The sequence below is a fragment of the Colletotrichum chrysophilum genome, assembly GCF_026319265.1.
Source record: "Colletotrichum chrysophilum strain AFK26 chromosome Unknown scaffold_8, whole genome shotgun sequence".
Taxonomy (NCBI): Eukaryota; Fungi; Ascomycota; class Sordariomycetes; order Glomerellales; family Glomerellaceae; genus Colletotrichum; species Colletotrichum chrysophilum.
This window is the reverse complement of record NW_026517295.1, coordinates 604,714-628,300: the sequence shown is the minus strand read 5'-3', so window position 1 is coordinate 628,300 and position 23,587 is coordinate 604,714. Positions and strand designations below refer to the sequence as shown.

The following is a 23,587-nucleotide window of genomic DNA, read 5'->3' as shown; positions in this document are numbered from 1 at the left end:
CTTATCACAACGCTTATGGGTTTTCTGGATCTCGGCCAGAATCAGAAGGGCTTTATCCACGCTCGAGCCAGCAGCATCGACACACTGGATGTCGGTCAAAGGCCTGTTCATCGAACGCGGAATTGTCCATTCCTGAGGTTGGTTACTTTCTGGGTCTGGGCTTCTTTGTGGCACTTGGTTTTGGCGACGGAAACGGAGAAATCGGTTATACATTGCGTCCATTGAAGAATTATTCGTTCGGTAGAGGTAAGAATGATGGAGATTGAACCAGCATGGACATTCTCAAGTCGGCTTTGTCAATCGTTTTGTATTCATACCTACCCTGAAAGTCTTTTGGAAGGAATCCTTCTTTAGAGAAACTGCCGAGAAACATCCAACATTCCTTCGAGCATAACCTTAAGTTGTTTGTGGAAGAGATGGCTGCGGCTGAGTCTACTAACGGTTCTAGGCCTTGTCGGCGCTTCGTGGCTACCGCCACGTGTGGTGATCGGCGACTATCAAACCCGCGAAAGACATCGAACGGAAACAACCCAAACAAATGACTTGGTTAAGTCGCTTATCATACCTTAATGTGCTCATCCCCGTCGTTCTTCTTGTAAGCAGAGACTCTATTCTCTGAATGACCTTTTTGCTTTCACCAGGTAAAACAGCATTTGTATAACAGGAAAAATGCTAGGCTTTGAGAGCGGCAATGTCTTTCGAAAGCGGAATCCGGATAGGATTCGGGATGACATGGACTATGCTGAGCGCGTTTTCCGTTACTCATGGCATTCAGGAAACGACGAACCACATATCCTGGAGTACCGAATACTCAACAGAATCAACCTTTTCCACCTCCAGAATGAGCTCGCCAAGCTCAAATCCGCCGTCTGGGCCGATTTTAGTGCTAAAGAAGACGATTTAGCAAGGTTAAGGACAACGCTGCACGATTATGGTAAGTTAAGCCATGTCAGTCACGAAAGTCGACATGTGCCGCGTGAAAAGTCATCTCTATGTCGAAAGTCTGACTGAGAAAATTCCCAAATAGCAAATGCCGTACGTGATTACGAATACCTCAGAGCTCTCCCAGAAATCACAGGCTCCCAAGCAGAAGACCGACGCCGCGATCTGACAGCCGCGTTCCCCTTCATCGCCGACCTCCCCGGCGACCCGTATAATTCGCGATACTGCACCTTCCGCGCCCCCTCACACCCAGAAGCCCCCGTCGACCCTCTCAGGCGCTTCCTCAAAGCACGGCTTCCGAGGCAGTGGACATACACGAAAGACGAGATGCGGGTCCACATAGACGAGTACCTCAAGAACGACCCGCCAGAAACGGTCTCGCCGTTGGTCGACAAGCTGGCCAGGTTCATCATCTCCTTCACCGGTGGGGTGAGCCTTATAGTTCCAATGCTCATCATGAGTCTCCCGGGGCAAGATACGACGAAGAGCCTCGTTGTCACGTCGGTCGCCGTCACCATCTTTTCGGTTGTGATGGGCTTGGTCTTCAAGGTGTCGAATGAGGAGACCGTAGTGGCTACGGCTACGTACGCGGCGGTGCTGGTTGTGTTCGTCGGTACTAGTTCTTAATGATGGCCTTTCAACTGAACACTAGTACGCTTTCACGTCGTGTTGGGCCTCAAGAATCAAACGTTGACGGTGTGTTCATAGCTTCATTTCATTTCATTCTTCACTAGATCGTCTAAAACTCGGCAGAAACAGCAATGAATCCAGTCGCCTTGCCCTCAGCAGCCTGCTTCATGAGCTCCTGGTAGACGGGGTCCTTTGTCTGGTAGTACTCCATATCCCTATTCACGCGTTAGCTTCCCCATGAACCTCTAGATCGCCATCTCATCAGGGGCCGAACTCACGCCTCATTCGCAAAGGTGATCTCGTACACGACGCTCCACGGCTGAGATCCCGGGACGTCGGTGAGCGTTTTGCACTTGCTCGCCTTGGAGGAGAGGATGTAGGTGTTGCCGTCCTGTCATTCATGTCTTAGTATTTGCTAGCTCCGATTACCCGGGGCCTTGGTACATACCTTCTTGCACTCGCTCGAGAAGTTGCCGAAGCGAGCGACGGCCTCCTCCTGCTTGACGTCGTCGGAGAGGGCAATAAGTCCGATTCTGGTGATGGCCATTTTGATGAATTTGAAATTCTTTCGTGCCTGACGAGTAGTAGTATTTAAATCAACAAGTATCGTGATGTGATTTTCAGGTAATTCACACTCTTCATTCTTCATCAAAACTCGACCGCTTAATATACACAGCAAGGCACACCGCGGACCTCGGCCGCGGTGACGACCCCCGCACTAGGAAATTCATGCCGTCCTCTCGGCGCGCCACGACAGTCTCACCATCACGAGGCTACCAGCCAGAGAGCGGCCACAGAACCCCCAAAAATGCGGAGCAACGACCCCGTTCCGCACCAATTCTCCGATGCCAGATACCTCTCTCCTCCCCTGCAGGGCAGCAACATGAACCACGTCCAGACGACGAAAAAAAACGGCGGCCATCCACAAATCGGAACGATCGTCCCTGAAACATGCCCCGATGCGGATCTCCGAGCCAGACCGCTCCCAGATAAAGCTGGCTCTTGGCGCGCGCGGGTCTGGACGGTGGCACGCTGGCTTTCTCAACGTTGAGCTACCTTTAGACTTCACCGCCCATCGGAGCCGAATCCACAGATCGTCAGGCAGACAAGAAAGACTCATTTCTCAATACAGAAAGCTTCGCTGCCAATCTGGTGAACCCTGCCGAGGTAAAAAGAAACCACCCCCACACGGCGGACAATCGGGAGGACCGCGTCCTGATGTCGAAGTGCGCAAGATTGGAGGGCGATCGAAAAAGGGCTCGGCGTTCAGGGGGATGCGTGGCCATGTCGTGGAACGGCATTGCGAAGTCTGGGGGTCGTGTCTGCTGTCTTTTTTCTGGGACCGGAGGACGGAGGTTTTACCGGTTCGGGCATGTTCGCTGGTGTGGGGGTCGTGCCGGGCAGATCCCGGCTTCCCGCAGAGGCGGAGGAGACGGGGGACACTGGGGGTCTGTGCTGGTGTAAGGTTCCGGGGCGCCGATGACAGCTGTCCGTCTGCGGCGCGGTTCGGTGATGGGTGACGTGTGAACTTGCAACGGTCTTATTGATGCGGCTCTTTGCCAAATGGAATTCGCAACAACAATTGCAACGGATCGAGAGGATAGTACGTTAAATGTGATCATTCATTCTAGACAGTATGCTAAACTTTTGAGTAGCCACCCAAATAAGACATAAAGGTCGTTATATCATACAAGCCCTTCCCTCTAGACATGTTCTCGTGTATGCAATGTCCCATTATCCCTAGTGATCCACCAAGCCTCCGGACCATCAATCCGGTCGATCAAAAAAGTGTATACGCCTCGCGGTATATCAATATGGTTTAGAAGTTAGAGATTAAGAACGATAAGAAGGCTGGTTTCCAGCAGCCGGGAGCATCCATCGAAAAGACATTTGTCGCTCCGAGAACGCCTCGCCATAAGATGCAGTGGCATGAATCAATACTCGCTGATGAAGCAATTTGTGAAGCAACGAACATGATAAGGAAAGGAAGACGAGGAACAAAAATCAAACACGGCCATACTCTTTACTGACTTCCCCTGCGTCGCCTCTGGTCTCCTCTGTAGTTCAAGGGGTACGGAGCCGGGCGTTCCTGGCGCATGGTACGCCTTTCCGGAAGACCGGACCTCACGTCAGGGTAGTATCCCGGCTGGGGCCCAGCGCTGTTGGGCGGATAGACCGGAGAACGGGGAGCATACCCCGCCTGAGAGATTTCGGCTGCGCTCGTAGGGTACATGCAGTCTTGCTGCGCGGGCCGCAGGCAGAAAGGGTTCTCCTGCTGGGTGGTGTAGTGCTGGGGAGGCATGCCAGAGATGGCCTGCATGGGGCGCATCATCTCTGCAGAGGTAGGCGGAGTGTAAGTTGGGATCGGTCGAGACTGCATTGCGTAGTCTGACAGAGGGATTGATTGCTGAACTGGGGTGGGCAGGGGCTGTTGGAAGAAACCGTGAGGAGCCTCAGCCGGAGCAGGGTGGCTAGTAACCGGTGAGTTCATGTGAGATGAAGGGCGGCTGTAGGCTGCACTTGGATAGAAGTCTGAGGTGGCAACGCGGTTCTCTTGGCGAACTCGACTGTGACCATTGGCCATGTCGCGGAAGAGGCGCGAATGGTCTCGGTTCTGAGCCAAAGCCGAAGAGCGGTCGGGAGGTGGCGTAGCCTGTCCATCGACCCAGCGACACGAATCGTCATCGCTGGCGCCCATCTGAGAAGAAACAGAGGCGGGGGCGGATGGAATACGGCCGGCTGCGGCGACGGGCGCATTCTTGTTCTCCAGACGAGATTTATCACCAGTCTTGGAGTTGGCCTCCGCGGAGGCCTGCGCGCGCTTGACTACCTCAGGATGAACCCCTTCCACGTATTCGATAAACTCTTTGAGGGCCTGAACCTTCTGGTTCAACTGCTTGATGCCCTCTTCAGGAGTGGCGGGGGGCTCAGAGGCTTCGGGCAGAAGGTTTTGCATGGCTGCGGCAATCTGGTCAGACAGAGCCTGCAACCTCCTTTCTGTGCCCTGGAACGGAATGCCAGAGATCGGCTGGAGAAGGCCGAGCGTCTGGGAAGATTCTTCAGCGGCACGACGCGCGGCCTGGAGGGTCTCGTGGGCGTTGCGAGCGTGGTCATCATTGACTTGCTGAAGCTGCTCACAGTGTCTCTCAAGAGCAGCAAGGTGATTTTGCGTGCTTTGACGGAACGAGTTGACCATGGCAGTGGGTGTAAACGTTTGTGCGGGTTGAGGCTTTGCTCGACGGATGACGGGAGTTCCGCGAGCGCTCGATGAACGTGATTCGTCAGGGAGCGGACTACGCCTGGGTTGCTGACTGTGCGAGGTTGACGGCAAGCTGCCTTCATGAACCGGGCTGTAGTTGGAGGGCAATGCGTAGGGAGGGCGAGGCTCATGGCGGTTGCTCTGAATGACGTGGACCTCTTGTGGCATAGAAAACGGAACTGGAGCGGGAGCAGGAACGGGGAGCCTGTTGGTTTGCTCTGCGTAACGGGACTGCATCTGGAAACCCTGGCCAGGATGAGGAGCAGCGGCTTGAGGCAGTTGCTGTGGCTGGGCATATTCTGCGCGTTGCCCGTGCATAGTAGGCGTCTCCAAATGCTCGTGCTGTCCCATGTTCTGACCGTGAGCCCTGTTGGGGTCTTCCATCACCCGATACTGATCGTAGTATTCCGAGTGCACTTCTTGCCTCGGTGGGAGCTGTTGCTGACGCTGTGGTGCAGGCATATGCGGTTGTCGCACATCTGCCAACTGCTGCTGCGGCATCTGCAAAGTGTTCCAGGCTTGGTCCTGACCTGCCTGCATCCCTGGAGCAGCCCACATGTGATTTTGCGTGGTGTTATCTGGGCGCTGCTGTTCTGGGTGTGTACCAACGTAGTTGTCGCCCTCGTTCTGTTGCATGAACACAAAGTTGACTTGCAGATCACCTTCTGTGTTCATTCCGTTCAGCTGGAACCCTTCACTGCAAAAGTCGAGCGTGGCAGGACAGCCAGCATCAAGGTTGAAACTGCCGTCAACATCGAATGCAGGCTCATCGTCTGACCCCAGATCTGACCAAGAAGCACTGCCGCATGGTTGGCGATGTGTTGGGGCGTCTGTCGATATACGAGTGTTCTGCTTTGTGGCAAAGAAAGCAGAACGGGTAAACAGCGGCTTTGGTGACGTCTGCTGATGTCTGGTTAGCACGGCTGTTGAATTTGAGCCGTTGTTGAACATGGACACACTCTTACCTTATGTGTAGCAGTAGACTTGTAAACGGGTGATTCGGGGTCGCGAATCTCGATGGCAGAATCTCGCCGGCCTTGATGGCGGTAAAAGTGCATGACAGGAACGTCATCGCCAGACTCGGAAGGACTCCTCGAGGACGCGCAAGACGAAGAAGGCGTCAACGCGGGCTGCTGTATCGCATCGACTGACAAAGCATCCCACTGGACCGTAAATGTTGAGACTCTGTCGGTAGTGTCGAGGACAGCTCGTGAAGGATTGCCCTCAAAGATGATCTCGCGTGCGACATACACAGAAGAACCAAGAAGGCTCACAATTCCGCGGTTACCCAAGCGGCGTTGGGCGTCCCCCGGCTGCCTGAAGTCCAAGCTAGGACCGTACATGGTGATCAGGAAGGTGGCGCCGGATCGCTGTTCGGTATGTGTGGGAACCCAGCAGACAGACTTGAGAAGCACAAGCATGTACTGGTTGTTTCGCAGGTTGAGAACGTGGACAGAGTCCTTCAGGTCTTCGTTCGATCCGTTGTCAATGATCGCCACAGAATCCCCGCGTTGATATTCTTGGCCGTCGAGAGATCTGCCGTCGTGCACCAACGTGCCGTGGGATAGCTGCATATTGACGTTCATGGGTTCACAACCCATAACAGGGAGGGTGGCTGGCTGCATTGCCATGTCGGCGTATTGTTCGAACCCACCGCGGGAGGGAGCGTATCGTTTGGTAAAGAAGGACTGATAAGAAAGATGGGATGGCCAGCAGGCACAGGAACTACCAAGGAGAATGTTCCGGGTTGTGGCGCATAACTTGATGGTAAGCGATGTCGAGACTTGCGTGGATGCAGGGCTTCAGGAGAATATCCAAAGTCTAATGCGTGGAGACAACGTGTAAACGTTGAGGCAAAGAACTGGTGGTTGACAAAACATGAGAGGAGGGTAGCACAAGAACCAGACGAGGAGGCGAGGAATTTTATAAGATGGATCGAAACTAGAGAGAACCGTGAGCGAAGAGCGTCTAGGGCATCCATGGGAACTAGATGCGCCTTGGCATCTCGGGACCGATACCCACGACATGGGTCATAGAAAGTAGCTGCAGCGGAAGACTCGAAGTGCTTCCGTCTGTATGAACTCGTGTGCGATACCCTTGTCGACACCCTCAGTTCTTGCGGACGTATGAACAGTGGACATGGGGGTGGGAGTTGAAAACCAGGATGCGCTAAAGGGCGATCTTCCAGGTACCTAGGGCCGTAAGGTACCACCCCTGAACAGCAGCAGAACAGGGGAGATGACGACGGGGCAAGCCGGGAGGGCCAGGTTGTTGCAAGGCCATGGCTGTCTCGGACCCTTTCTCCACCCCCAAAGAAGACTCGTATTGTCTACTTGCTGTGAAGTGTGCATGTGTGTGCTGGGAATGAGTATGTGGGCGAAGTTGGGTCGACTTAGCACACTGTTGCTGTACCCAGCCCCAAGGCTCGGGATACAGATCTCAGCCATCTCGTACAATCAGTCACTTCTCAAGTTGTTGGCCTCCTGATCCACGATTGACGGTGGACATAAGCAAGAGCTCCAAGTCAAACGTCTCGGGAAAGAAAGGGCGTCATCTGCGTCAACCGCTGGACTTATTTGACGCCATTGACGCCGAGCAGCCTTAGGAAAGTCTTTGCCGCGGCAGAGTAGCCGGGCGAAGTATGGCAGGTTCGGTGCATATTCGTACACTGGATAGACAGACAGAGAGTCGTTTGAAAAGCAATGAGCACGAACAACGAAAGAAAAATTCTGAGAAGTGATAGGGCGAAACATGCCATTGGTTATCGAACACGCCGGACCGCTATTCTGCCCGCGCGGGCGTGGAGTAGCCGAACGCCTGCGAGACCTCGTCGGCCACTAGTTGGTCGACGGGGACCCCGCCGAGGGGGAACATGAGCCTACTGGCTACTTTCTGATGAACTTATCGAGCATGAGCATGCGCCGACCCGCAAATCGGGTTCCCGAGGCAGATGTAAGACAGAATAATGATCGTCGTATGACGCCAGGTATCCCGCGATGCAGAACCGGTGCACGGTATTCTCTGCCTCGGTGGCCTCGGCAGAGGCAGAGGCTGAGGCAGGGCGACAGGGACCCTCATCGCCGCCACAGACTGAAACCGATTCCAAAGGAGCCAATTTTGGTGGCTTCATCCTCTTGATACCAAGCCACTCCGGTCTCGCTCTGCATAGAGACTAATGACCTCCTCTGGCAACGAAGGGTGATGATAGACTCGGGCGTGGTGATACCATTTGAATCGGACCGTACTGAGATTTGTCTTAAAGAGCGGAATACGCCATTTTCATTTTGTACATCGCGTCAAGGACGATCTGACGTCGCCTATTCCGAGGCTTGGCCAAGATCCGTCGCGTCCGCGAGAGGGGGGTATCTTGAGTCTAGGTAGATGTTGGGTTGCCACCTCATCGTCCCTCCTTGCCTGGCTTGGAGTCAGACTCGTTCTTGTTTGCTGCTTCATCCTGGGGCGTCTTTCCAAGTTTGGTGAGAACTCTAGCGGCCCATTCTTCAAATTCTCTCTCGGCAGCTTCGTCTGTCTGGCCAGCGGCTCCATGGATACTCCTACGAGCCATCGCCCTCAAGTCCTCCACAGAACTAATGTCGAACGCCCAGGCGGCACCTCCAGCCATCATCATGCCGAAGCTGACGACGTTAAGAGTCGCCAGGTTCAGCGCCTCCAGGGCGATCAAGGAGCCCTCGGGGTTGCCCTGCTTGCCTGCCGCAGCATGGCTCGGCGAGTAGAACTTGGGGTAGGCGGCCATTGTCTTCCTTGCAACGGCTCGTCGCGTGATCACAGACGAAAACAACAGGAAGCTGGCGCCAGCAAAGAACAGGCCCAGTTGTTTCGCGGCTCTCGAGGAGAAAGCGGAGGATGTTGGCTGAGCTTGTGGCCTCGTGAGGCGAGAGCCCGGCGACTTGTTGTCGGCGGGAGCCATGGCTGATGAGTGTTGCGCAAGCATCGAATCTTGAGCCTTGATTGCCTCAGCAGTTAGAGACACCATCCACAGTGGGTGATCGGGAGGGGGCTTACCAAGCCAAGGGCGGTGTTTCCCGACTCAATTGACCACAGGCTGTTTGCTGAAGTACTTGTGCTGGAGGTGTTCGTGTGGACTGGACGGGTGGCTCACAGCTCAGGTGCTGCGCAAAGTGAAGCAAGGTCAGGCAAAGGAAAGCGGAGCTAGCTTTGGCGCGGGTGCTTCGACAGTGGGAAGCTCTTCCGCTCTGGAGTCGGGGAAAGGAAGTTCCCGCCCCTAAAATTAGCCGACCCCATCATCTTGAGCGTTATATGCAATAACGGAAACGGGTTATGCATCAACTGAGTCCACGGAGGAGACTCCGCTCCACTTCTCGCGACAGGGATCGTCAGATCTTTCCCGTCCAAAACATTGAGGAAAGGAACGTGCTGTACCTTATTCTCCGCCTTACCCGCCGTCCCTTTCGATTTGGCCTGCCTCGTTTCCGATGACTACATCGTGGCTGCTTTGGCAATGATCTTTGAATAGATACGAAGGCAGGAGATGAGTGCCCAACTGGCGGCTTTCTCCCCCTCAACTACGCCTGAATTCCAAGAATTTCCCCCCTACATCAGGCTGTCGTATATGTGCGGAGGCATGCAAATTTGCATCATGCCGGCCGAATGCTACGGTTCACTACGGACGAAATGCAAAATGCAGTCTGCAGACTGCAAGCTGGCCCACTGTCAACACCACACAACCTTCAGAAGGCTCGCAGCCACGAACCCTGCGACCGCGATGACCGACAAGCCACGACGAGCATCACGAAACCATCAAGGGCTTGGACTGGAATCTCAACATTGCATCCGCGAGAAGCCATGCTCCCTCTTGTCTGCAGCTGAAATGCGAGCAATTAAGGCGGTCTGCGATTGCGATAGCCCTCGGCGCTAATGGCTGCGCTAAATCCCTCGTCAAGCAATGGCACACGTTGCTCCCCTATGGGTTTTCAAATCTCCAACGCCCAATCACCACCCTCCACAACCGACATCAACCCCGGCCTTCATCACGTACTTGGTGCCAGGTTGGGATGACAGTTGGCCTTGCAACGGTCGTTCCCATCAGACGACATCACTTGCAGATGAGATGCCAGCCTGGCCAGCGGAAGTCTTCCCCGGGGCCTGTCCCGCCCCCCTTTGACGGCTGCATCTAGCGAATGGCATGACATGGGCCCGCCGGCTGTGCAAGATTGTCCGTTTGGCACTTGACCAGCAAACTTCTGCGCAAAACCACCATGCAAAATGATAGATCAAAACTCGCTTGTCAGCTACCTTACCTCCAGCACGCATACGCCATCCACGCCGCGCTGCATCAAACTTCACGATTCATGAAACTAAACAGCAAGCCAGCCATCAGACGCAAAGCTTCGGCCAACTGACCAGTCCGGACCACCTGCTTGTCTCGGCAAAGATCGAAGGCCCGGAGATCTTGATCGCTGCATCGCCGATGGCTTCTGATGATTTGGAGAGCTGCACCAGGCTGCTGGGTCTTTGCAGGCCTGTGCGGTATTCGCGCAAGTTACACAAGGTGCCAGCAGACAACTTCAGCCATTGCCGGTTTTCCATCGCGACTGCTTCTTCTAGATGAGCTTGGCATTTGCGTCTGGTCGCACAACAGCCGTCGTGCCGTTTCCTTGGGTTCGACGTCATCGCAACGGCATTGCACTGTCAGTCGTCTAAGCGATGCTTGGGGACATTGCGATCTGCCTGGTACCTGCATAGGAACATCTGGTCTCTCCCTAGACGAAAAGGAAACGGCGGTTCGAAGTCGAGCTCGACTGATTGTTGAGTTCTCTTACCTCATGTCGACTAAGCGCAACGAAGAGGAGAAACCAAACCGAGACCGACCTTACGAACACAAATCGGCCGGGGGCCTGGACCGCCGGCGGGAGCATTAGTCGAGTTTTCTGCAATATGATCAAAATTCCGGGTCGGCCCAAAGCTCATGGTCACATGGTTGGCCGAATAACAGCAACGGGGCAATCTGTTGCAATGTCCATCGGGCTGGCGACGTCCAAAGCAGCACCCAGCAAAAAGTATGCGACGATGTCGGACTTCGATTGTGGAGACTGCGACAAACATGACTGAAGAGCGCTCCATCCCGACACTCGGGCACCTGGATTCGATAGTCGCTGCAAGACAAGAAAGCCACAATCGGATTGCATCGGAGACAGGTGTTCGTTTACGGAGAATGAGAAGTTCCAACTTGGTCCGACTTGTCTCATTCAGACTCGAAGCCTCTCACAAATTGGATGTCTTCATCGTCAACAAGAGGCGATATTCGACAAGATCGCATGTTGCAATAAGATTGGGCAGGCGACCTGCAGCAAAACACTTTTTTTCTTCGTCAAACAAGGATGCGTCTTGCTCGAGAAATGCCCAAGCGACTAATAAGGGCTGACACACAATGGGCGAGGGCACAGACAGTGGGCAGTGATTGGTGGCTGGCGATTTGCACGTCTGTCATTTATCACATTCTGGAGATCTAGTGCCTCAGCCCGGAAGGGCAATAGTCACGAATAGGGACCACCTAATGACGACGAGATGGGGTCTGGTTCAGCTGACGCCCATGGACAAACAAGACTTTCTACGGCCAGATTTTAAGTGAATGGCAGCGGCTGAGGGATTTAGCAGGCAAGCAAAAGCACGGCCTCAACGTGCAGCACATGTGGGAATCTCCGCGATCGCCGAGGCGCGAGTTTATCGCGGTGTCGCTGGGTGCCATGGTTGCCTTACCATGTATCTGGGTCGATGATCGGGTTGCGCATTAAGTGATCGATCTCTTGACACGATAGCCTCCTGTCACTGCGGAATATGCATATTGCGGCAGCAAACGTGTTGATTACTATTCCAACGGGGGAGGAAAACAAAAGTCGACGTTGGCGGCGGGAATGGCGTCTCTTTGCGACGCAAAGCTTTGGTAACGGGAACAACCGCAGAGGCGAAAGTCTGCTGATGTGTCGTGGGGCCTTCCCGTCAATAGTCACGGAAGGCCCTGTGCCTCGTCCGCTGTACGCGCCGGTCTCGTAGCGTACGACTCAGCGTCCCAAAGTCTACTTGCTCTCTTCAACCACAGGCGGCAAAGGTCGAGAGAGAAAGAAGATTTTTGGGACCAAATCAACGGGACGCAGCGCACGGACGGAAATCCGACAGAAGGGAAAGGGAGGGCATCAGATCTGAGTCTTTACCTCTAAACGCACGCCTTGGGCCCTGGCCGGCATCTTCAATCCTGGCAACGGGGAAAGAGGATGGCTTCGTGTTGTCCCTGTTGAGTCGAGTCAAGTCAAGTCGCAGGTGCGTGAAGTGGGAATTCTGGGAGAAGCGAAGACAAAGCGCAAATGAGAGATAAACTTGGTCAACTCTCACTTTTCCCATGGAAAAAGAAGAACTGACGAGAAGTGGCCTCTGATATGTGACGAGAGAAGGGTAGGACACGGCAGGGAGGATATGGTGGGAAAGACGAATCCCAAGACCAAGCGAGACCAGCACTTTTAGTGCCGCCCACCTCTGCGCCCTCGAGTGTCCCCTGGTCCCGGCGATGAGTGCCCCGGACCCCCGGGGAAGTCTTCCACATTAAAGCGGGACCACGGGGGTCTCAAAGGAGCGGCGGCGGTCGGATAAGGCGCGGCTTCCTGGGTTGGCACACGCCAGCGATGCACCTACCTACCGTCCGCGGCCAGAGGCACTGGACGGACTGTTCAAGTGCACCCAGTACGTACCTGTCCAACCGCCACAGATGGTTAGCGCCCTCAGCGTTGGGTGTCCCACTGTCCAACCTCCATCCACTCGACTTCATCTTCCCATCCTCACGCAGTCCACGCAGTCCTTACTGCGCCCACAAAGGCAGAATTTCTCGTAACGACGAACCCCCCTGCGCATGCGGACAGTCTCGGCAGATACCTATAGCTGATCTGGCCAACGAATCGTGGTTCAAATCTAAGCACCTGCATCAGCCCAACCCACGTCAAGTCTCACGTGGACTGATTCCGTCGGCCCTAATCAGATCTCGACCTGACACAACACCACCACTTGCTAACGACGTTTGGCACTCCCAGTCAACCCGACATTCAACCGCCAATCACCAGCTCTGCAACACATCTCCTTTGCATTCTCATCCTTGACCACTCCACCAGCTTGGCCCCTCCCGTCCTGGTCCAGGCGCTACGGGTACTTCGCGATACACCAGCGGGAGCCTCACGTCCCAGACAACTTACGGGAGCCATCAGCCACCAGGAGCTCCTTGGGTTGCTGCACATCATCCATCAACGGCTGCGTTCCGTCTGTGACCGTACGGCACAGCATCAACGCTTCATCATGGGCAAACAGAAGACAGCCAACGTTGGCAAAGCAAAGGGAGGCGCTGGCAACGCTGGAGCCAACGCAAAGACGACCGCTGCTCCCGCTCCCAACGTCCCTCCCGCTTGGCCCCAATTCAAGCCACCATTACCAGTCACCGATCTTGTGCCCGAGAAATTCCCATCGTGCCCGGACAAGGTCGTTCTTGTCCGCAATTTCTGGCCGAAATCTCTATGCAGCTCCTACGTCACATTCCTGAGGAATCTCCCGCTTGTCACCACCCCTGGCCGACCCAAGAGAGGGGAGGCGGTCAGAGTGAACGACCGTTTCCAAGTACAGGATGCTACTTTCGCTCGACGCCTGTGGGAGGAGACGGGCCTGCGCGAATCGCTTGTCCAAGAAGATGTTCAAGGCTTATGGTGAGTCCACTGCTTTCACCTCCCTCCCCCTGCCCTCTCCCCGCCCTTCTCAGAACCCTGGCCCTGAAGGATGCATCGTACGCGCTTCCGGCTAGATCCGCCAGCTGCAACCAGTCGAAAAATACCCAAAAGGAGTTTTGCGCACACGAAACCCATGCGGAAGAAGAAAACCAGCTGCCTCACGAACATCCAGGCGGGATTTCGGCTAACACGAGAAATACATGCTAGGGGCGGTGAGGTCGTCGGTCTGAACCCCAACATTCGCATCTATCGCTACTCCAAGGGCCAGTATTTCGATGCACACTGTAAGTCCCAGCGCCAAGTCGTCAACCTGTCATTGAACAGCACATCTACTGCGGCCGACGAATTTTCTGCGTGTCACTGTGCGAAGTCCTTCCCGCCTCAAAACATGTAGGATCCATGATCGAGTTCCTCGAAATCCTTTTGCGAGTGCAACTTGCAGCAAGCCACCAGGATTTGTCATTGTTGATCAATAGCTCGAGTTGAGAGTCAACAGTATAGTAGGGAGACATGCAAGCCTTCGAAGTCTTGGGCGAGCAATCGTGACATCACCAAGTGTTGATATCCTCCTCCCTACACCGACTCTTCTTAGGTCCCAGGGCCGAGTTACAGTTAGACCAGCCCACGACGCTCGTCTGGTGTTCAGCAGGCTAGAGTTGCCGTGTGCAGACACATCTTGCGAGTAGTTAGTCACGCAAGCTTGGTCCATACGTTTTCTCTCGCCCCTTTGGCAATTTCCTTCATCGACCCATTCCTACGGATACTCGCCATGGAGTGGTTTCCAGTCCATGCATGTCTCAACCTCATCAAGCCTAGATCAAAAGTCTCCAAAGAGGTCCCATGACTTGTAGTGTCGCAGACAAGAGACAAAACCAGCCGGGACCTGCGGTGGTTTTACCCACTATTTCTGTTATGTTTGAGGACGAAATTACATGGCCCCGCAATGGGTGAGGGCAGCGATCTACGATGGTCATTTTTGATATATGATATCTCGCCTCCTCCGCTCAGTCCTCTTTGTTTACCTTCCACTCGTCATCACAAGACTCTCGAGAGCTCGACCACCGCGAATCCCATCGATTTGTTCCGCAGGCCCAAACCCTGCGGATCGTTCCATACCGATCCACCCAATGGCGTTATCCTTCAGGGTCCCGGGGGAGAATTGAGTCCGGGAGCCAGCAAGTCCGATCCAGTCAACCCATCAGTATCTCGCATCTTCCCATCCGCTCGAGAAATCAAGCAACGAATGTGCGCTGGCGATTGCCTAGCTGCAGCTTCCAAGGATTCCTTCTGCGCTCTTTGACACTTTCCTTCTGTCCCCTTCACCTGTCTTCCGTGCAGGCCTCCTCTTCATCTCGCTCCTGCTCTTAAGATCGATCCAGGCCAGCTGACCAACGGAACCCCCACACTCAGACGACGACTCCAATAACGTCTCGCTCGCCCTCGACCCCTCCGCGGGAGCCGTGCCGTGCAAGACAACCTGGACACTCTTGCTCTACCTGACATCCTCCGCCGAGGGCTGCGTCGGCGGCGAAACCGTCTTCTTCCCCAACGACCGCCGCTCCGCCAAGGAGGAGATCCCGGTCGCGCTCGAAACGGGCATGGCTCTCTTGCACAAACATGGCGATGATTGTATGCTGGTAAGTCCTCTTCCACTTCCTCTTTCTCTGCTTCTGTACGATTTCCATCGTCGTGCGTTCCCCTCGTCTCTCCTCGAAAGGCTCTGCATCCTCCCCTGATCCCCGACCCAAAACCGCGCGCTCCCGACCATGCTCTTTTGTACAACTGCGACCGTTGCCACCATGGGCTTTTCGCCAGCGTTCCTTCTGCCGTACCTATTTCTTTTCTTTTTCGTGGCGCGAAACAGGCCTACCACGGCCACACAACTGCGGCCTCACCTCTGCTACCTTTTCGCTTTGTCCCCAACCACCCGTCCCGCCTTGCCCGCCCACTCTTGCAGACATTAAACTCCCTTCCTCCCCCCTCCCACTTATTTTTTTCTTGCCCACCTCCCCAGCCGTACTAGGTCCAAGGAACTGCAGACTGACACATGTTCCACTTATCAACAGCACGAGGGGCGGGAAGTCACCGCAGGCGAAAAGTGGGTGTTGAGGACCGATCTCTGCGTCAGGAAGTGAACACGCCGCAGCCCTCACGGCCACACCCACACTCACACATACACAAACATGAACGCAAACGAAAACAACCCAATGCCGGGTCGCACCCCTCCTTTTCCCGCTCGGACGTGGAGCCAAGAGGAACGAGATCGCGCGGGCGTAGCGGATGGTGCATCCACTGCGTTGGTATTTCGTCCCCGGGAGAGAGAGAGGGTACTTTGCTCCGAAAGGCAAGCCACGCGCGCAGGATGACAGATCAATGCCTACGAGACCATTACATACTTCCATTTTGTACCTGTTCAGAAAACCACCAATCCACCAACCGCCGCGGGATCGTGCCATGTGCAGCCGCACCCCTCCCCCCCGCCCATCTACAATCTACTCCTCCTCGTCCGCTTGTTCCTTTCCCCTCTTATTTGGTCAAATATTCTGCTGCTGCTGAATCGTATGGAGAAAATAACGGGACCTCTCTTCTTGTTCGACATCGGGAAGGCGTCAAGTGATCTCTGTGTATGCATCCCGTGCCCGATTAGGTTGCCGTTGATCGACGTGTTCGACGTGTTCGAAAGGGACCGAGCGGGAATTCTTTCCCCTGGCCCTTTCTCTTTCGTCCTTGTTTTCGTTCCGGGAACGACAAGAGGTGTGGTGTGTGTGTGTGTGTGAGTTGTGCCGGGGATGAGGAGCAAGAGGGCTTGTTCGTGCTCGTTCGCAACTGCTCACGAACAAAGTCCCAGCCGCCAATTCATCGAGACAGATATTGCCGGGACAGGTAGCAATTTTCAAGGGGTCCTAAAACCCCCCCTCCCCTCTCCCCGAACAAAATGCACACTACCCATCATTGTGTGTCACTCGCAACTCGCCTATGTCGCCATGTGTGCCATGTAGACATCTTCCCCAAGCGATGCGGCTGACTTTGAGGAGGGGAAAAAGCCTTCCACCTTGACTAGTTTTCTGATAGGAAGAAGATTTTTCTGCCGTTGCCGTTGCTGTTCCTACTGCCCGCTGCTGATCTACGGGTTGTTCCTTTTGCATGGCGCCGCGCGAACTTTTGCAGTGGATGAACTCAGCGGCATGCACCCCTTTTCTCGTGCCTGCGTCCTGCGTCCTGCGGCCCTCTTGAGGGGTGTTTCTCGTCTAAGGTAGTCTGCAGTCTGCACATGTGTCTATGTCATTCGTGTACACTTGTGTGAAAGAAAATGTGTATATTTTGCATGTAGAAGCCTCAGCCGGCTGCGTCCGGGCTGCCTCCCCGAGTGCCCCGAATAGAAAACGGTCCGGAGAGCAGGCCTTTGCTGCGCTGCCACATCCTCTTGGCCATGCCGTCTATTCCTTCTCGCAGCAACACGACGTGGACCCTTCGGTTCGGAGACGTCCTTGGGCACGTCCCAAGGTCACAGCGGCATCAGCAACAGGCGACGTCTGCGTCATGAAGTGAAATCTATTATGCCATGTCCATGTGTCTCGTAAATGGAAAGTGACTGATGCCTGACGGACTGTGTGCGCACTCGCGCTTCCGGCCATCAGGGCCCAACCAAACACCCAAGTCTACTAGCCCTCTACCCTTTCTCAAGCTCCGAAATCGCTGCTCTATCCATGTCCATGATGAACAGCGAGAGACGACGGGAATGACCTGTCGAACGCCGTGTCGCAGCAGAAAAAGCTCCCGTTATCGCGCCCGCGTTCAGCCTCTAGCGCCGCTCATCAGTGCGGCCATACGATCCATGGGGTTGTCTTCATCCTCGACATGTACCTCTTCCCCACCGGTGGCGTCTTCGGTCTTGGATGACACTGAGACCTCGTCGCTGTTCCTGTCCGTGGGGCTGTTGTCAAACAACCTGAGCATTTCACCCCGGTGGACCTCTCTTCCGTCCTCAATCTGCGTCGCTGGCTCCGCCTCAACGGTCCCATGGGGAGCGTGGTAGGTCTTCTTCGTAATCGGCGCTGCTTCTGGGTTGATGGTGGGTGTGGTCTTGACTTTGCCCGTGGCAATACGGCCCATGATCCAATGAAAGATCCAGGGGAAGCTGATCAGGGGCATCGACTGACGCTTGTGCTCCTCGTCTTCGTACTCCCCTGCCAGTGCTGCATTGACCTCGTCCTGGGTCACTTTATACATGGCCGCCACGAATGGGCCGATGTTGTCGAACACCCGACTACCGCCGGCCTCCTGATAGCAAATTTCGCGGAAACGATGCTTCAGCAATGAGGATTCTCGGCCTATCTCTTCCTGCTGCTTGTAGTCACTGCCGACGCGCGGCTTGGACAAGGCGAAACCGGTCCAAATCTCGAACTCGGTATCAATGTCGCGCTGACCCATGAGACGCCGCATTGCCATATCATACTGGACCTTGACCGCTCGCGCCTTGGAGAGCAAGTCTTCAGTAAGATGGAAGCGGTTCAGAACTCTGTTGTCGAATCTCTTCTCGTAGAGGGGGTTGAAACCCACGTCTTGGATCATGTCGTACAATTTACCGAGAGCGGTCGATGAGTGGTAGGTCTGGCCTCTGCTGCCCAGGAAATGAGGGCGTTCCTTTGGATTCAGTGCGGGAGGGAGCTTTGCAGGGTCACCAGTCTTGACGTAGTCGACAGCCTTGGAGTGTAGAGCTGCAAGCTGAAGACCTGTATTGTGTTAGTACTCCTACAATCCTTTAGGTCCGTTTCATCCCAGATAAACTCACATTTCTGATCCTTGACGCCAAGCAAAGACTTGTCAGCGTGGGCCAAGTGTGCAGTAGCAATCAAGGCGAGACTGTCGTTCTGCATGTACCGAACAAAGAATGTTCTGAGATCCTTGACTTGAACATCTCGACGAAGTACTGCCGGTGTAGGCTGAGTATAGTTCATCGGCGGTTGGTGCCAATCTTTTGGAATGAGGTCTTGGTTCCACATCACGAAGAAGTCATCGCCATCCAGATCACCTCCTGACATCATGCTCGGAACATCGCGGTCGCCGTTTCGTGGGAAAACCACGACATTTCTAAGGTGGTGCAGCTGGGGGACGTCAACTGCCTCCACCACCCTAAGATCGCCTGGATGAAGTGATGGGTTGCGTCCAACGATACAAAGCCCCGTGACACATGTGAACTTTCCACTGCCGCTAGGGCTTTCGACCTGCAAGAAGACCTGAGGCAGATCCTCGATGTTGTTGGTCTTCTTCCCTTCGGTAGCGGTCGAGTAACCTCGTAGAGAACCTGTCTCATCCAAGCAGCCTAGAAGGAAAGCACTCTCCTCCACAATGACACGGGCCTTTTCCTTGAGCAGCTTCATGGACCAGATTCTCCAAAGATCCAGGATTGTCAGCACAAATGGCTCCTGAATCTCCGGGTCCATGAACCCCCAACCAACGAGATCTTTGATTGTCAATGACGTCAAGTTTTCATCGATATAATGACCCAAAAGGCTAGCGGCCGCAACTCGATCGTTCATTGCTTTCTGGTAGTTCTTGATCTGCCGTTCCGCAAGCTTCAGGATCGTCTCCGCTCGAACACCAAGGGATGTCAAAACAGTGATTGTCTGGCGATTCAAGGTCGCAATCGAATGCTGTGCGTACTTTATAATCTCAAGACCATTGAATGTTGCCTTGAACTTCTCTTGAGATGGCCGAATGTGAACCTCCTGCCTTTTGGCATCGGGCCAGACTGCCAGCATGCCTTTGCAACCGCCCATTCGGAATTGAAATGCGGAAGGGACGCTGATGCAGGCGTCATCGCTGCTCATCTCTACAACGACAATGTGCGCCAGCAGCTGCGAAATTTTGCCGACGCCGTCGCTGAAACAGAAGCCGTTGCGTTCGACGTCTTCAATGGGAACAATGTTGGCAACGGTGGTTCCTGGGATCTCGCGCGTGGTAGAGAAGCACTGCCCGATCCGTGCAGCGTATTTCGCAACATTCTTGATGTGACCGAAGTCACCCATCCAGTCCCGAATATAGTCGCAGGATCTATGGTCCGTTGGGCAAAAGAAGTAGACCGCGCATTCTCTAATTTGAGAATTTCCGAATGCCAAAAATTCGTAGTGTCGACTTCCAATGGTGATGCCCTTGGCCAAAGTACGGTAGACCCTGCTGAAAAGCTCTTCGCCCGAGTCGCTGTAGATCTTACCGTAGTAAAGTTCGTCAGTGAACTGTACTCGGAGGAATCGGTCTTGATCTTCGCTGAACTTTCGGAGAACTCTGTTGGAGGACTCGACGCCAGGAGAGCTGTAGTATACTGTTGTGGGAGTCACGACAACCTTCCGGATTGTGGTGCAGTAGCGAGGCATCAAGGGGTTGGGGAAGTGAAGATTCGCCTCCTCATCCTCAAAGATGTCGTTCAGATCCCATACTCTCTTCTCTCGATCTGCAAAATATTCGAGAGTCCATTTCGCACGGTCCTTGTTGACAGCTGCTAATCGCTCCAGGAACTCTCGGGTGATAGCGTATTCACAGATGATGCCTCGAGAAATGCAAACCTCCAACTGATAGTGGACTTGGAAGTCCAAGGCTGGCGGTGACTCCAATGAGGATGCAAGAGACTGCAGAGACAGACCGGTGGAGGTGCCTTCTTCCTTCCCCTGGGTCTTTGAAGCTCTGTATAGGGTAGCGAGCAGAGCCGGCCTATGCGGAGTGAACTTGAAGTTGCTCAAAGTTGCCTCGATGTTGTATGCATGAAGAGCCTCCAGAGCCTCGTCCAAGGAGTTATCTTCATCGCCGACAATGAATCTCAAAGTTGTCCATCGACCAATGTTGATGTAGCCCGGGTCGTCAAAGTCTGTCTGCAAGGTGACAGGGAAGTTCGAAGGCAGGCGATTGTCTTTCAAAATGATCGTCCGACGCTCCCACATATCCAGAGTGCCCCAAAACAGCCTTCCTTCTGCCATTGCGGCAAGACTCTTGTCGTCTCTTTTTGTTCTGTAAATAGGAGGAAGCTCGAGAGGAATGACCAAGGCAGTAGCACCCTCTTCAGTCTTGGTCCGAAAGAGTTTCGTTATGCGAGCAAAGGCGATGTTGCAGCGGTAGCGATGGAAATTGTCGTCCTCCACGTCTTGAGCACCAACTACACTGACGACTGCTTCGACATGCTGATGAGCTCTCTTCGGAATGTCAAACGTAACGGTGAGCTGCTTTCTTCCAAGATCCACATCAATTTTGACATTGTCATTGACAGACTTGTGGACCATCATGTCAGTTTCCTGGAGAAGCGAACCAAAGTCCATCTGCTGCACTTTCAAGACCGTTCTCGTTCTCAGTTGAACTTTTGGGTTGGCAGGACTCGGTGTCAGGTCGTCGAACTTGAGCTTCGGCACGAAAAGGGCGAGAGTGATTCGCGCCCTTTGTCCAGCACCGAACTTGATGTTGTAGTTGATGGAAGACCAGAAATTCGTTTCGGGCGGCGGCTCGAAGCGAACCTTTGCGAAGCCATTGTGATAGCCGTCCTTGTTCTCGCCGATCTCTAGCATGGTGATGTTGCCATGTCGTGAGAATGACTTGTGCAGGTCTGCCAGCGTGGCAGCGGAAGGCAGTCTGTGAATCTTGAGCGTGAGCTCCGGCCAGGTCCTCCAGGGATTGGTATTTATGTCGAGACGTTGACTGCTTGAGATGGTAGGCTCGGTTTTCGTATCGATTCGACGAGTACCTATGTAGTCTGTCAGCAAATTGAAGCAAAACAATCGGGCAGTAGCAAGGGACACGTCGAGATGATGAACTTGTTAAGGTCTTCCCCATGAGGCAGGAAGCCCGGGAAAGGGAAGTGCCAGTGACGGCTGAGAAGAGTGCAAAGGTATTTTGCGGAGAAGAAGTCTTGCAGCTCGGGGGAGCGGTTGCGGAAGGTCCTATTCACGACAACTTCGACTGACTAGACCAAGATAGAGATATTTGTACGCACCTGAACGAAAATTGTTGGGCGTGGTCTGTCTCGTTGACGAAAGCGTCTTCAAAACTGTACCCAAGCTTGCCTTCTCGCGCTGCTCTCCTTCCTGTTGGCTCTCCTGCGTAATCCCTAGGGGCACTTCGGACGCCGGAGACCCCGGAGCAGAGTTTGATCGCGACATGGCATCTGCGATGTCAGAACTCATGATGTTGTGAGAGAATCTAGGTCGGGAGAGACATTGATGGTGGTGAAGTTGTTTGGGATTGATGCAGAGATATGGGTTAGGTCGAAGGTGAGAGGCAGAGAAGAAATATTGAAAAAGGTGAGGCGGACAGAGGGCTAGCCTGGAAGGTGTGTCGGAAGTTGCGTTGTTTCCTTCTTCAAGAAGGCAGGTAGACAATCAATCACCTGAAGGCGTTGTCTTCTTGATTTTCTTCTTTGAGGTGAAGTCGAGAAGATTCTTTTACCTCAACTGCAACTACCCGCCTGCCACATAAAGCTTCTTGATGGGTCGACGCGAAAAGTCAGGAACAACGCAAAGTCTGCAGGCTCCCGAATCGGAATCCACACCTGTATTAATCCCATCATCAATCTTCACACCAACATACACTCTCTCTGTATATGCCAGCTCGAGAATGGAGATCATCACTTCTGATGCGTCACGAACGAGATACTACAATCAAGGCTGTTACTGACCTGGATTTTATTGATTTTATCCCCTCTCTATGGAAATTGTTCAAACTTGAGTATGTAGCATCCAACCAGCTCAACCGGAGTTACCAAGTTTGTCAGGTGTCTCGAACTCGCTAAGTGTTTTGATGGAAGCTGACTATTCCAAATCTTGTAGCCAACGGCGCAAGTCACTCCATCCTGTTTTTACCAAACCAACTGAAGACAATGCGATGCAAACACGTCATCGGCCATACTACAAAAGCCCACCCCAAGGAGCGACCATCCACAACATCAGATCGTCTTGGACCCCTCGGGAATGTCCATGATCTTACCAGGGTTCAAAATCCATTTCGGGTCAAGCGCCTTCTTGATGGATTTCATCACGTCGAGCGTGTCAGGACCAACCTCAAGAAGAAGCGAATCCTTCTTACCCCAACCAATGGAGTGCTCGCCGGTACATGTTCCCTCCATTTCGATCGCGCGCTTGACCATGTTCTTGACACACTTCTCAACCTTTTCTCTCTCCTCGGGGATCGTGCGGTTATAGATAATGCTTTCGTGGAAGTTTCCGTCGCCGATATGGCCAAGGATACTGGCGAACAATCCCATCTCGTCCATCTCCTTTTTGCTAACCTCGATCAAATCGGCCAACCGACTGAAGGGCACTGCGACGTCCGTACTCCCTGCAAAATGTTAGTCTGCGCCGCATCGGCAAATGGAAACACGCTGAAAACTACTCACAGACTTCCTCTCCGTCTTTACGAAGCGCCAGCATTGACCAGAGCGATTCTTTCCTAGCCGACCAGAGAAGCTTCTGCTCAAGTGCATCGTTGGCGAACTCGAAGTTTCCGCCCTTGTGGTTCTTGGTGATATCCTGCACCAGGCCGATATTTTCCTTTACACCAGCCTTGGTACCAGAGAACTTGAAGAACAGAGTCGGAAGCTCCTTCCATACCCGAGGAGCTGTAGCACCTCCCAGGTTGACGACCTTCATCTGGACTTCGTCCATGATCTCCATGGCAGCGACAGGAATGCCATTTCGCATTACCTCGGCCGCAGCAGCCGCTGCATCTCGAATGCTTGGGAATGTTACAACTGCCACAGAGAAATCCTCCGGTACGACTGTGAGCTTGAGAGTGGCTGAAGCTGCATCAGTTGTCTGTTCAAGTCGTCGAGGGGGCTTCTAAGTACTCACCTTCGGTAACAATACCAAGCGTTCCTTCAGACCCAACGATGAGCCCGTTGAGATTGTAGCCGGCGGATGATTTTCTTGGCCGTCTTCGAGTCTTGACCACGGTGCCGTCGGACAAAACGACGGTCAGGTTGATGACCCAATCCTTCATGGTTCCGTATCTAACCGCATTTGTTCCCGAGCAATTGGTACCG

At 53.9% G+C, this 23,587-nt stretch overlaps 7 protein-coding genes across 7 annotated transcripts; 2 read left to right on the top strand and 5 right to left on the bottom strand.

Annotated features, from left to right (window-relative positions):
• Positions 1-669: 669 nt before the first annotated feature.
• On the top strand, positions 670-1,569 carry COL26b_001842 (uncharacterized protein; the record flags this gene model as incomplete). Its single annotated transcript, XM_053174779.1, has 2 exons — positions 670-934; positions 1,028-1,569. The coding sequence occupies 2 exons, from the start codon at positions 670-672 to the stop codon at positions 1,567-1,569; spliced, it is 807 nt and encodes a 268-aa protein (XP_053041402.1).
• A 112-nt stretch (positions 1,570-1,681) lies between these two features.
• On the bottom strand, positions 1,682-2,119 carry COL26b_001841 (uncharacterized protein; the record flags this gene model as incomplete). The annotated part of the gene is made up of 3 exons (XM_053174778.1): positions 1,682-1,787; positions 1,851-1,963; positions 2,021-2,119. 3 exons carry the CDS (start codon positions 2,117-2,119, stop codon positions 1,682-1,684), a joined length of 318 nt encoding a protein of 105 aa, XP_053041401.1.
• Positions 2,120-3,595: 1,476 nt separating this feature from the next.
• COL26b_001840 (uncharacterized protein) lies at positions 3,596-6,405 on the bottom strand (the record flags this gene model as incomplete). Its single annotated transcript, XM_053174777.1, has 2 exons — positions 3,596-5,731; positions 5,797-6,405. The coding sequence occupies 2 exons, from the start codon at positions 6,403-6,405 to the stop codon at positions 3,596-3,598; spliced, it is 2,745 nt and encodes a 914-aa protein (XP_053041400.1).
• Positions 6,406-8,228: 1,823 nt separating this feature from the next.
• Positions 8,229-8,759, bottom strand: COL26b_001839 (uncharacterized protein; the record flags this gene model as incomplete). The annotated part of the gene is made up of 2 exons (XM_053174776.1): positions 8,229-8,592; positions 8,623-8,759. The coding sequence occupies 2 exons, from the start codon at positions 8,757-8,759 to the stop codon at positions 8,229-8,231; spliced, it is 501 nt and encodes a 166-aa protein (XP_053041399.1).
• A 4,388-nt stretch (positions 8,760-13,147) lies between these two features.
• On the top strand, positions 13,148-13,963 carry COL26b_001838 (uncharacterized protein; the record flags this gene model as incomplete). The annotated part of the gene is made up of 2 exons (XM_053174775.1): positions 13,148-13,548; positions 13,777-13,963. 2 exons carry the CDS (start codon positions 13,148-13,150, stop codon positions 13,961-13,963), a joined length of 588 nt encoding a protein of 195 aa, XP_053041398.1.
• Positions 13,964-17,364: 3,401 nt separating this feature from the next.
• COL26b_001837 (uncharacterized protein) lies at positions 17,365-21,119 on the bottom strand (the record flags this gene model as incomplete). The annotated part of the gene is made up of 2 exons (XM_053174774.1): positions 17,365-18,302; positions 18,362-21,119. 2 exons carry the CDS (start codon positions 21,117-21,119, stop codon positions 17,365-17,367), a joined length of 3,696 nt encoding a protein of 1,231 aa, XP_053041397.1.
• Positions 21,120-22,492: 1,373 nt separating this feature from the next.
• On the bottom strand, positions 22,493-23,544 carry COL26b_001836 (uncharacterized protein; the record flags this gene model as incomplete). Its single annotated transcript, XM_053174773.1, has 3 exons — positions 22,493-22,884; positions 22,943-23,341; positions 23,397-23,544. The coding sequence occupies 3 exons, from the start codon at positions 23,542-23,544 to the stop codon at positions 22,493-22,495; spliced, it is 939 nt and encodes a 312-aa protein (XP_053041396.1).
• Positions 23,545-23,587: the final 43 nt, after the last annotated feature.